Source organism: Psammomys obesus, unplaced genomic scaffold (assembly GCF_907164565.1).
Source record: "Psammomys obesus unplaced genomic scaffold, mPsaObe1.curated_primary_1811, whole genome shotgun sequence".
NCBI lineage: Eukaryota > Metazoa > Chordata > Mammalia > Rodentia > Muridae > Psammomys > Psammomys obesus.
Window position 1 is genome coordinate 62,841 of NW_026596085.1, and position 12,023 is coordinate 74,863.

Sequence of the window (12,023 nt, forward strand, 5' to 3'; positions counted from 1 at the left end):
AAAAAAAAAAAAAAAGAGTAAACAGCGGTCTACGTGGCCTTCGAGGTGGGAGAAGGTTCCCAGAAAGAGACTTTCGGCCTTGTAGGCCACCATCACAGGAACTTAGAAAGAATGGAAAGGCTGTGTCAAAGGGACTCCTGTCTGGGTGTCAGGGATAGGGCAATGCTCAGCGGACACGGCCCCTTCCCTCCTGCTGCCTCTACAGAGAGCATAGCTGTCCCAAAGCGTGGTGGAGCAAGCACTCTGGTACAAAAACAAAAAAGAGAATGTAAAACACACAGGCAGGAGCAGCCTCAAGCAAGGCTGGACTCTGGTCCTGGTGGTCCAGAGGGCCCCTCTGTGTCCAGCGGCTGTGTCCAGCGGCTGTGTCTAGTGGGACCCAGCGGGGCTGCAGAGCAGAGTCATCAGTGGGGCAGAAATATGGCAGAGAAAAGGGCCCTTTGGTTTTGTGAGGGCCACCGCTCCAGCTGTCTGCATGACACACGTTCCTTGGCCTCTCAGAATCCACCTGGCGTGTGACACAGACAAGCAGTAGTTTGCAGACATACGCACGTACTGGTGGCAGCTAACCTGTGGGCATAGGCAAATACGCAGGGGTGTAGGCGGCATCCCCCACTTCCCCCGGATGTCTCTCTTTCATGTAGTCTCAATCTTCGAGCCTCTCAGCAAGTGGCTCGTGAGGCCAGGACTCAGTGTTACTTTCCTTCCTCCTCCACAGCCGTGAGCAGCTCTCGGGGAGGTGTGCTATGTGGCCCTGAGCCCTGGGTGTCTGGATCCGGCCTTTCCCGAGGTGGTGGAGGTGCCTTCTCCAGCAGCAGCAACAGCATCCGCGCCACTGGGGGGGCCCTGGCTTCCTCGAGCCTGAGGGCTGGCGGGGACCTGCTGAGCTCTGGGGCCAGAGGAGGCTCAATGCTGGTGGGCGATGCCTGCGCCCCCTGCGCCCCCTGCCCACTGCCCGCTGAGGGCGGCTTCAGCAGCTGCAGTGGTGGCCGTGGCAACAGAAGCTCCAGCGTCCGCTTCTCATCCACCAGCACCTCCCGCAGGACCAGGTACTGAGCCCCTGGCACCAGGTGGCCACTGCCTGGAGAGGAGCCTGCTGGACACACCCTGCTTCTGTCCCCTGAGGTCCTGAGGGGTCTCCGGCCATTCTTCCTGCCAGCGCACAACCCTCGCCCATGTGCTCCTGGAGGGCTGTTCGCTGTGGAGACACGCCACCCACAACCCGAGGGGCACCAGCTTCTCCCCCGTTCCCTCAGGCTCCAGCCACAGGAAACTCCTTTTCACAGAGAGCAGTGCGCTGGGGAGGAAGGGACCGCTGGGAGCAAGCGCGAGCAGAGCCCCGGGTCTACAGGCGTCCTCCGCCTGCCACTCCCCTCCCCTGGCAGAAGATGGTTCTTTCTCCCCTCCCTGACCCTAGAGGACACACAGTCCGTGGTGACCCCAGGGACACCTCAGTCCCCATGACGGCTCTCCTCCCAGTGGCTCACCCTGGCCGTTTCTCTTCTGGTTGTTGGTTTGTCTGCGGTGTGGGGGTCTGCCGAGTAGATGGAGCGCACGTGGAGAGGTGATCTTCCTCAGCTCCGTGTGTCTTGTCCCTGTGGTGACATGAGGCCCAGCTCTGTGCCACGCTGTTGCAGCAGGGTTATGTCTGCAAGCTCTGGGAGGCTGGGGTGGGTGGGCGCCTGTTTGTACTACTCTGTGTATTTCTGGGTTTTCAATAAACTTGCCAAGCTAACTTCACGAGAACTCTGCCTGTCATTTAGAGCACGCTGACGAGACAGCCTACTGGAACCCACTAGTTCACCCTAACGAGAGTGTGGCCAGGGCGGGGGCTGGTGGGCAAAGCCCTTCCAGGGAGGGGCTCACAGTCCTGTAAGGCAGAGGTGACAAGGAGTCGACGTTTTAAAAACAAGGGCAATCCTCACTCTCTTCTCCACATCAGATACCGTGTTCCTGACCCCACTGAACGCATCCCACCCCACCTCCAAGCCCCTGAGGTCACCGTGACCATACCCTGTCTCTCTGCCCCCACCCTTGTCTCCATCCACCTTCCTCGGCACAACACTAGCAGAGAAGTCTTTCTCACACAGAAAGCTGATCATGGCTGCCCTGCCTACAGCCTTCCGTGGCTTCCCTCTGCCTCCCAGCATCCCGGTCCTGCGGAATCCGTCCTCAGGCCCCCGCTGCTGGCCTCTCCCTCAGTGCACCCTGCTGATTCTTCCAACCGCCATTCTTCATCCATTCCCTTACTCCTGTGCCTGTTACATGCCTTGTCCTCAAGCAGCGTCCAGCCTAGTCTTTGGAGGTGGGTAGATACGAAATGGGGACTCAACTGTCTGAATGTCGTGCTGAGACTGGTGCGGAAGCCACAGTGTGTAGAGAGGACTACACAGACTTGGGCAATGCCGGCTTCCGCAGGAATGTGGTACCCAGCAGCGACAGACAAAAGGATGGTGAATGAGCCAGCTGCATGGGACAATGAGTCCTGAGAGAGCATCCTAGGGGGACCTGCCTGGAGCTGTGTAGATCGTTATTACAGGTCGAGACACAGCAGCAAATGGAGGCAGAAGTCCCTCAGCTGGGACCCAGCCAGCAGCCAGGCACAGCCAGCTGGGCCCAGATACAGCCACACCCAGCACGGTCATCCTTCTGAGGCAGGAGCATGCCTCCCCAGGCCCTAGCCAGCCACCTGAACACCTGTGTGTCATCCTGCTCAGACTCAGGGCTTACCAGGCCCCTGCCTGCCTTCTGCTGCAGCGTCTCCTGAACGTCCACCTCATGGCTATGTGCGACATCCAACGCATCCCTCGGAGACAGGAACATCAACAGCTGCCCCAGGAGGCCTTGGTGTCTCTCTCAGGCAGGCCAACAGCCACCCCACACCAGTGACCAGTTTATTGCCCCAGCCACAAACTGGCCTCTAACTACCTGCTCTTCAAATGCATCTGGACCCTCCTCACCTGGGCTAGCTGACACATTAAGCCTTGCCAACAGCTATATCTCAATAAGCCTTAATGGAGCTCAGTAACATGGCGCTTCCTTTCCCTTTGCTCGTTCAGCGGCTCTTGCTCAGCTCCTCCAGGGTGGTGCTGGGCTCCTGCAGCAGAGGTGGTGTCTTCAGCATACAGGCAATGTGGCACTTAGAGCCCAGGAGCCCTGTTCAGCCCAAATCTTCCCAGTAATCTTTACCCTCTCTCTTTCCACTCCATCAAAAGAAATCCTGTCATCTTAGTCCTCAAGTGAAACACACAGTCCAGCTGTTTCCCACCACCTCCGTGCCTGGCACTGACGTGCCAGACTGCTAACTCTTGCCTGGATGCCATCAGCTCCTAACTGGTCTCCCGCCGCCTCTGCCTTCCCTGAATCTGTGTTCAAACAGCAGCCAGAGGAACCCTGCGGAAAGCAAGCCAGAGGCTGAGGGTGCGGCTCAGCGGCAGTGTGTTCTCTGGACGAGTAAAAGCTGCATCTTTCCATTCCCAGAGATAAAGAAGACTTTAAAACACATACAATAAGATAAAACGTAACAGTCTGGATAAATTCAAACGTAGCTGTTTGAGTATTCTGAAAAGTAGACAAAGCCAGGCAGAGACCATGGCAGCAGGCAAGGCTTGGAGAAGTGACCAAGTGCTTGTTCTCTCTTCATTCCCGAGGCCGGAGCTGAAGATGGGCCCCAGCTGTGGGGTAGGAGAGCACCAGCTTGGACAGCTGAGAGCCCCATGAAAGGCCTTTCCACCCAAACACAAAACGAAAAGGACTCTTGTGAGTTGGAAAACGCAGATACAAAGCCCCTGATCTGTTCTCTTTTACAGCTTTGCTGTAGGGCTGGGCCCCGAAGGGCTTGGCAAGGCTTTGTGGCAGCGTTGTGGTGAAAACCCTGAGAGGTTTGGTAGCTCTGGCATGAGGAACCAGGAAAAGAGGTTCCCGAGAAGGACGGGTGGGGTCAAGCTGGAAAATTGGAGAAGGAAATGCTTATGTGAGCCCACCCACATCCTGGGCTCGCCTTGAGCTTGTCTGGCATGCAAACCCAGCACATCCCAGGGCTTGGAGATCTGAAGTTAGACTCACTGCTCTGCCCGAATTTCTAGTAAAGCCCCAAGTGACGAGTGACACCACAAAGCAGCCAGCACTGGCGTGGGAAACTGAGCAGGCTTCATCACCACCCCACCTCCCCTCCCCAGGAGAGCTGAAGCATGAAGCCTGAAACTGACAGAGCTGATTCCCACTAAAACCAAACCAAACTAAACCAAACATCCCCAAAGGACCCGGAGTCAACACAGCACCAGCGTTTGTGTGTATGTCTGTGTGAGTGTATCTGTGTCTGTGTATGTGTCTGTGTGTGTGTCTGTGTGTGTGTATCTGTGTGTCTGTGTATCTGTGTGTCTGTATATCTGTGTGTATATGTGTGTCTGTGTGTGTCTGTGTGTGTCTGTGTGTGTGTGTGTGTGTGTGTATGTGTAAAGTCATTCTGATGTTCAAGCAGCCAAGAGAACGTGAGCAGTTCTCACAAAGAGGGAAAGCAGCAGATTCTCGTCACCGATGAACAGTTGTGGGTTTATCACAGAGACTGTAAAGCCCTCCCACACCACACTCTGTAAGGTAAAGAGAAACACATACGAAATAGATGAAAAAGAAGTTCAGGCCTGTAAACTTGACACGCAGAAGGCTGAGGCAGGAAAATTACAAATTACAAATTCAATACGAGGCATCCCTGGGTTACAGAATGAGTTCAAGGACAGCCTGAGCAACTTAGCAAGACCCTGCCTCAAAATGAAAAGCTTAAAGGAGGCTGGGACAAACATCAGGGTTAGGGTACTTGGCCAGGGTGTTCAAGTATTTCCCTAGGTTCAATCCTCAATAAAGAAAGAAGGGGAGAGAGAGGGAAAGAGAGGGAGAGACAGAGTTCTCAGCAGTAGAGAACAAAAAGAGACAAAACCAGGTAGACATTTTAAAACTGAAAAGTTGAAAATTTGAAGAGTAAAAATGGTGATGAAATTCAAAGCAAAAAGAGTGGACAAAGGACAAAAACCAATGTCTTAGGGGCATAATAACAGTCATTATCCACTAGAGACAACAAAGAGAAAAAGAGAAAAGGACCGAAAACTATTAAGCTGAAACTCAATAATTTTCACCACTGTAGATCTCTCATCAGAAGCAGAGGACAGTGGAGCGGTGCTTTGCACATGCCAAGGACTGAACAGGAAAAGAACTTCAAGTGCCTGTTTGTTGGGTTGTGTTCCTGGGTGTGTGGTACCAGAGCTGGAACCAGAACCTGGTGTGGGCTGTGCAAGCCCTCTCCCACTGAGCTGTGTCCGGCCATGCGAACGCAGGACTCCACCACCAACACGCACACCCTGTCAAAGCAAAGGCAGAGAAGCGGAGGAGACAGGCGTGCTGCATGAGAGCGGGGAGGGTCCCTACAGGAGTTCCCACTGCTCCGACCCGGAGGCCTGGGCCCTTCAGAGTGAAGACAAGTGAGGTGGTGGGAAGACCGTGCGATGAGGGAGCGGGGAAAGGGTGACAGAGGTGCCTGAGTAGCTGTGAGAGATGGCCCTGCCCCCCTACAGTCTTCACAATGTGCACAGATGTTGAAAACAAAGTGGCAGCCTCCTCCGGAGACGGCAGGGGACCCAGAGGGGTGATCCATGACAACCTAAGACAAAGGAGACTGGACTGATGACACCTGGCTCCAGCCGGGCGTGCCGGTGCCGGCCTGTAGTCCTAGTGGTAGGAGGTTGAGGAAGTAGGTCTGAGGCTAGCCTGAGCTATACAAACACTTCAAGGGAGACCTAGGCCAGATACAAGGTTTTCCGCCCGCGTGTGCGTGTCTGTGGGTGTGTGGATGTGTGCACACGTGTGTATAAATAAATAAATATATATATTCTAGGTCTAGGTAGAATGAGAAATATTTATTACCCACGTTGCATTGCTAAATAAGTTTAAATAAACTTTGCATTTTTGTTTGTTACGGGGGGTGCACCTGTGGTGGTCAGAGGACCCCTGTGGAGTCTGCTCTCTCCCTAATCTTTACTTGGATTCGGGGGGGGGGGGGGAGTCAGACTCGGGTCAGCAGGCCGGCATGGCGAGCCACTGGGCCGTCTCACCACCTCCTGAGAAATATTTTCAAACATTCAAGGAATCTAAAGAAAACCAGAGAAATCTAAGAAAAACAGAGGCTAACATCAGGAAGACCAGAAGGAGAACAAACGGTAAAGCCATAGGCTTAAACATTAATAGTCGGTTGTGACGCCCACAGGCCAAGCCTGGTGCCAGGGGTGTGAACTCTCCTCTCTGCTTCCGGCTGACAGGGGCACCGCTTGCTGTCGCTGGACTTTCAGGAGTCTGCGGGAGCACACTCATGCCAAGGTGTGCCTGGAGCACTTAGCTTGCCTGCACTCTGGCCCCCGGTGCGGGCTGCACGAGAACCCCAATGTTCTGGAGGCCGCGTCTGCATTGTTGTTGTTAGCGAGAACGGCAGCCCCACTGCTGTAGTCTCAGCCACGGTGGACGTCAGGTGGGCATGGCATCTGAGGACGGCTTCCAGCTCCCAAAGTTGGCATCATGGGCAGCTCCAGACACTTCCTTGGCCTTCCCTGATCGGCCCTGAGAGTCAGGCAAGCCAACTGAGGGCGTTTGCTGCCCTCTGCTGGCCACCAGCTCCAGACGCGTGTGCTACAGAGTCTGAGGCAGATGGCTGGCATCTTTCAAAAGCATTTTCCCCAGCAAACTTGTATTTAGGTCACACATGCCATATTAATCACTAAAAACCCTACAGAAGACTCCTTCCTCGCTCTCAGCGACATGGCATGGCTGTGTTTACACACTCCTGTCCCCTGGCAGGCCTTGTTCACAGAGGTGCTCACACCACTCCGGGGCAAGAAGGCGTGAGAGCGAGGCTTTAAGTCCTGCAGTTTTCACACAAGGCCCAGACCCCCAGGCCAGGGGTCTACAGCTGCACACAAGTAGCATTTCCTGCCCACCTTCAAATATTTGAGACAGCTGTTCATTGGTATACAGTTGGCCGACAGATAAGCACCTACTAAATTCTCAGAGCAACTGTAAATGCTAGGGACCCCACCGAAGACTGGCAAAATGCCTACTCCCAGCTGGCTTCTTTGGGGATGAGGGGAGGACACACAAAAGCAGATACATGGATGGTGTGGGTTATACAGCGTGTTAGAACGGTTTTAGGTGCTAAAAGAATAAAGATCAGGGTTGGGCAGATGGCTTGGTGGGAAAGTGTTTGCCATGTGGACAGAAGGACCTAAGTTTGGATCTTCAGCACCACCTAAAAAGCAGGGTGTGGTCACAAACATCTCCAACCACAGCGCAACAGGGCAGAGACAGGTAAATCTGCAGAGCTCTTCGGCCAAAACAAGCTGTGAAGTGACCGTGCTTTGGAAAACAGGAGAGAGAAGAGCTGAGGAAGATAACTGAAGTTGGCCTTTGACCTCCACAAGCTCACACATGGGTATGTGCTGCTGCTACACACGCACACACATGCACAGACACATATGATCATACACACACACACACACACACACACACACACACACACACATGCACACACACACAGTGATCAGAGCAAGATAAGCCAGATGGAGAGAGCCCTAAGACAGCAGAGCAGGTTACCATTTTTGAAAGACAACTCAGAAGGGTGACATTTGCACAAAATACCCACAAGAAGCGATGGAGCAAGCCTGTGGACAAGAAGAGAGCAGTGAGGACAGAGGAAGGCCGTGTAGATGCTGAGACAGGCATGTGCCCGTCACGGTCAAGGGTCAGTGTGGGTTCTGAGACAGAGGGGAGAGCCGTGTGGAGGCAAAGGGATGGGCGGAGCAAGGCCTTGCCACCTGCTCCTCAGACTCCTCAGGAGCCTCTGGGACGTCACAGCAGGCAAAGGACACAGCCCAGCAGCAGGGGAGCGGATGACACAGCTCGGCTGTTCTCCAGCTAAATACAGGATTAGATGCACAGCTGTTTCCTGGGTCCACGGTTCAGCCAGACCCGGCAGAGAAAACCGCACCTGCACCCAACGGTGCAGGCCTTTCCTTGTCCTGGGTTGTGTTGTCAGCAAGCAAATTCTACAGCATCTTGTAGAAGGGACCAGAGTGTCTTTGGGTTTTGTTATCCTCAGGGTTCCTGGACCAATCTTCCATGGATACCTGGGAATGATCCCATGGCATTATAAAGCCATCTTCCTTCTGAGATTTAGAAGATGTTTCTGTTGGGGGAAAAAAAAGAGGAAACCCTTCAGAACCACTAATGTGGCCCAGATCTGAGACTAGAGGCTCTTCTGTCAGAGCAGCTGCAGAACCAAGATGGCCACTGTTGGGAGGATTTGAGGATGGAGTAAAGGGCGGCCTTGAAGGGCAGCCTGGGAGAGAACAGGGTCTATCGGAGCTCCTGGAGGGAGAACCATGAGAAAGGAGTGGGCACAGGGCAGGGAGCTGCTTGGCCAGCAGGCGGGAGACCAGCCTGTGCTGTCCCAGGGAGGGACGGTTGTTCTTCCAGCTGCTCCCAATTGCTCTGGCCCTAATTCTGCCCTGCCAGGTTTCTGAGATTCACCAGAATCTGTAAAGAGTCACAGGGAACAAGAATCTCTTTAAAGAGCTGTCCCAGCCATGAGCATTTGGCACACAGATTTGGAGCCATAGTTAAAGTGGTCAGGAAAGTGTTTTTTAAAGCCATTCCCGAGGTGAGCCGGATGTCCCCAGGGCCCCTATTGCCATACCTGGGATGGGCCTTATCTGTGGAGGACCTTCCAGGGCTGACCCAGGAGAAGGCAGCCAGGCAAATACACATATAGAGATGGTAGGGTCAGCAGGTGCCCCCAGGACCAAGCAGAGCAGGGCCAGGGAAGCGTCGGTGCTCACCTGTCTTCTGATACATCCAAGAAGGCTTTCTGTAAGCAGAGGATTCCAAGCCCAGAGGAAGAGGCTAGAGCAAAGGGAGGCAGTGAGGCCCGGAGCACCCAGCCCTGATGGGAGGAGGAGGAGAGGGCCAAGCAGGGAAAGGAGGTATGAGCACCTGGGCCTCCGAATCCCACAGGTGTAAGCACCGTAGCCTGCGAGCGGCTCAGAATGAGCCTCAGAAGCTAGGAGCGTCAGGGTAGGCAGGGCCTTTTTCATACAGTTAGCTTTTGAAGGCTTCCTCGAAATGGCCTCTTATAAGCATTTCAAATTAAAAGATAGATAGTCATGGATTCTTGAGTGGAAGTTCTAACACGGGGTGGGTCTTAAAAGATGCGAGACCAGGAGGGATCAGGACCAAAAGGCAGGAAGGACAGCAGCGCCAGATATAACAGGCTACACAGGATGTGATCTGAGGGACCTGGGACATCCCACGGAGGTGGTCCATGAGACAGAGGAATCACAGCTCCACACACACACACACACACACCAGGAGTCGTTCACAACAGCTTCCTGGAGGAGACAGCTCTTCTGGAACATCCCAGGCAAAGGTTTAACTGCACGGAAGTAGAGGGAAGGGTACAGTGCAGAGACTCCAGCATGGAGGTGGGCCTCGACTGATGGAGAGGACAATGGGGAGACCAGCTCCCACCTGTCCTCAGAGCTCCTGACCCTCGACAGCAGAGATTGGGTGATGGGGAGGGTCAGGTGTGGTGCTGTGGGTCCCTCCACGACAGCTGTCCCAGACTGCCTGGCCTCTCAGTTCACACCTCTGTGCTCCTGGGGTCAGTACTGAGGACAGGCCTTCCTGCCCCCTCTGTCTTCTACCCAACCAGTCCAACCAGAGCTTTGTGGGGGCAGCTTCCCTGAGCAAGCAGCCAGGCAGGGAGCTCAGTGCTACAGTGGGAAGGGGCTGAGGCAGAGACAGCATTCTTTCCCTGCACCCCAAGATCTTGACCTTTGCACACCTACACAGCTTGTTCCCGTCATCCTTCTCCTCCTGCCCGGGCCCAGGAGCTCTGCCCTGAGACGGTGGACAACCAGGCCTTCCCTAACCTCCGTGTCCAGCTGGTTCTGGGTGATGATGGGTAACGGAGAAAGACAAAGCCATTCTGCAGCCCCTCGGACAGCAGAGGTGAATCTGACTCAATAAGCAAGTCGGCTTCCAAGGACCCGTTCTCAGCTGCCACAGAGGCCCCTCTGCCTTCAGTGCAAGCTCCAGGTCTGCACAAAAGAAACAAGTTTACTCTCCAAGCCCTGGACCCAGGCGGCCCGGCCCCACACAGGGCTAGAGGCTGGGAGTCATCCTCTCTGCTCCCCCAAAACAGCCTCTCCCTCCACCCCCAGGCTCCACCCCAAGTTTTTATAAGAGTGAAATCAGGCCGAGGAAACATTAAACACAGCCTTGAAAGGGTAAAGAAGTTGTGAATGTGCAAAGGAGGCGAAAGCTCAGGGTGGGGCCGGAACAGGCCCACACAGCTGGGGGTGGGGTGGGGATGTTTCCGCCGGGAGGCAACTGCTCTTTTCTTGCACAGACCTTCATGATTCGCTACTTGCCTCCACTGACGAGGGGGGTTAAGATAGACTCCAACTGTGGACAGGAACAGGACAGGGGCTCTAGGGAGGTTAGGAGCTTCCAAAGACACAGCTAGAAAGGGTCCGAGCTGAACTGGGTCTTATGGCTTTGACCCACAGCCCCTGCTGCTAACCCGTTGCTTTCTCCTGAGGGACCACTATTGGAATTCCTTTAGGGCCAGCTGGCAAAGCTAGGGTGTCCCTCACCGGCTGTCCAAAGCCTGTCCACCTCTGTAATGAATCAGATGGGTATAGGACAGCTGTTCATCCACCTGACGCCAGGTGAAGGCTGGAGGTTGCCGGGCCGGGGTGAGAGGGCAGACCCAGGGCAGAGGGCAAGGCATGTTAACATGAGATTATTTGGTTCTGAAGAGCTCGCCAGCCCTTCTTCCCTCAGGACCTGCTCCCGAGGTGGCTACAGAGCTCCCTGGAGGCAGGGACCACATCCTTGCTGTTCGTGCTCCATAAACATCAGGGGACAGCATCAGTATCCTAATAGTGGCCCAGGGACACACCGGGAGCAGGGGTGTCAGAAGGCCGTGCTTCCCAGGGCCCCCAGGAGACAGAAATCCAGGGTCTTCTGACAAGAGTGAGCCACCCTCCTTCGCCATCTCTGTTCATTCACAGCAGGCTCAGAACAGACTTGGAGAGTCCACAGTGCTGGACAGTCGGCGGACAGGCGCGCTGCGCTGGCCAGCCATCTTGGAAGGGACACACACTCAAAAGATGTGTTTCTTCTTCAAGAACACATAGAAGGGGCCTGGAGCAGGCCGATGCGCAAGCTCAGGTTACCTCGAGGCTGAGTGCACCTTTCTGTCTTAGCCACATGGAAGAAAGTGGCTGGAGAACAAGTGGTCATTATGTGGCCACTGAAGCTTCAGTGGTTTGCGCTTTTGCTGGGTGAGAAAGACAGGCTCTGGACCACAGCTCTCTGGGCTGGAGTCCAGAGGGTTCCCAGGGACCGTCTTCTCCAGCCCATTCTCCTTAAGAATGCTTGGTTAAAGCGATCCCTCTGGTCCCGGGCGACAGTGACGGATGTGAGGATGTGCCTGTGTAGGGCCAGGTGGCAGGGCTGGGGCATCCTGGGTTACAGCCAACCTGAGGCTCTGCTCTTGCTTCTACAGCCCCCCAGCCCCCCAGACCTGGCCACCCCCAGATTGTTATGGAGTTCAAATCTGTCTCCAGGTGTGGGTTGAGGCCATCTCAGAGAGACCGTGTGAAAATTAATTACTTAATGTGTGTAAGGAGCTTTGAAGATGAAAAGTGCTGTGCAGTGGTCCTAATAACATCTTCAAGCCATTCCAGGCTGAGTCGCCTCTGAGCTCACCTTTAAGACGAGTCCGTGAGGAGTTGCTGGCAACCTCCCCAAGCCTATAAACAACATAAAATGGCTTTTCACTGCTTTTACACAGCCAACCCCAGCTCTCCTCGCCAATAAAAGGACCGCAGAGGATCAGAGAGACCCAAAGGATTGCAGTTCTCACACTCGGCAGCTGACACCAAACCCCACGGCCACCAAGACCCCGTCCGGCTCACACC

General features: G+C 54.6%; 1 protein-coding gene across 1 annotated transcript in view; it reads left to right on the top strand.

Annotated features, from left to right (window-relative positions):
- The window catches only part of Krt84 (keratin 84), a 6,179-nt gene extending 5,123 nt beyond the window's left edge, over positions 1 to 1,056 (top strand). Inside the window, exon 9 of the mRNA XM_055626997.1 lies at positions 719 to 1,056. Coding sequence (XP_055482972.1) covers positions 719 to 1,056 — 338 coding nt within the window. The remainder of the gene's footprint in view (positions 1 to 718) is intronic.
- Positions 1,057 to 12,023: the final 10,967 nt, after the last annotated feature.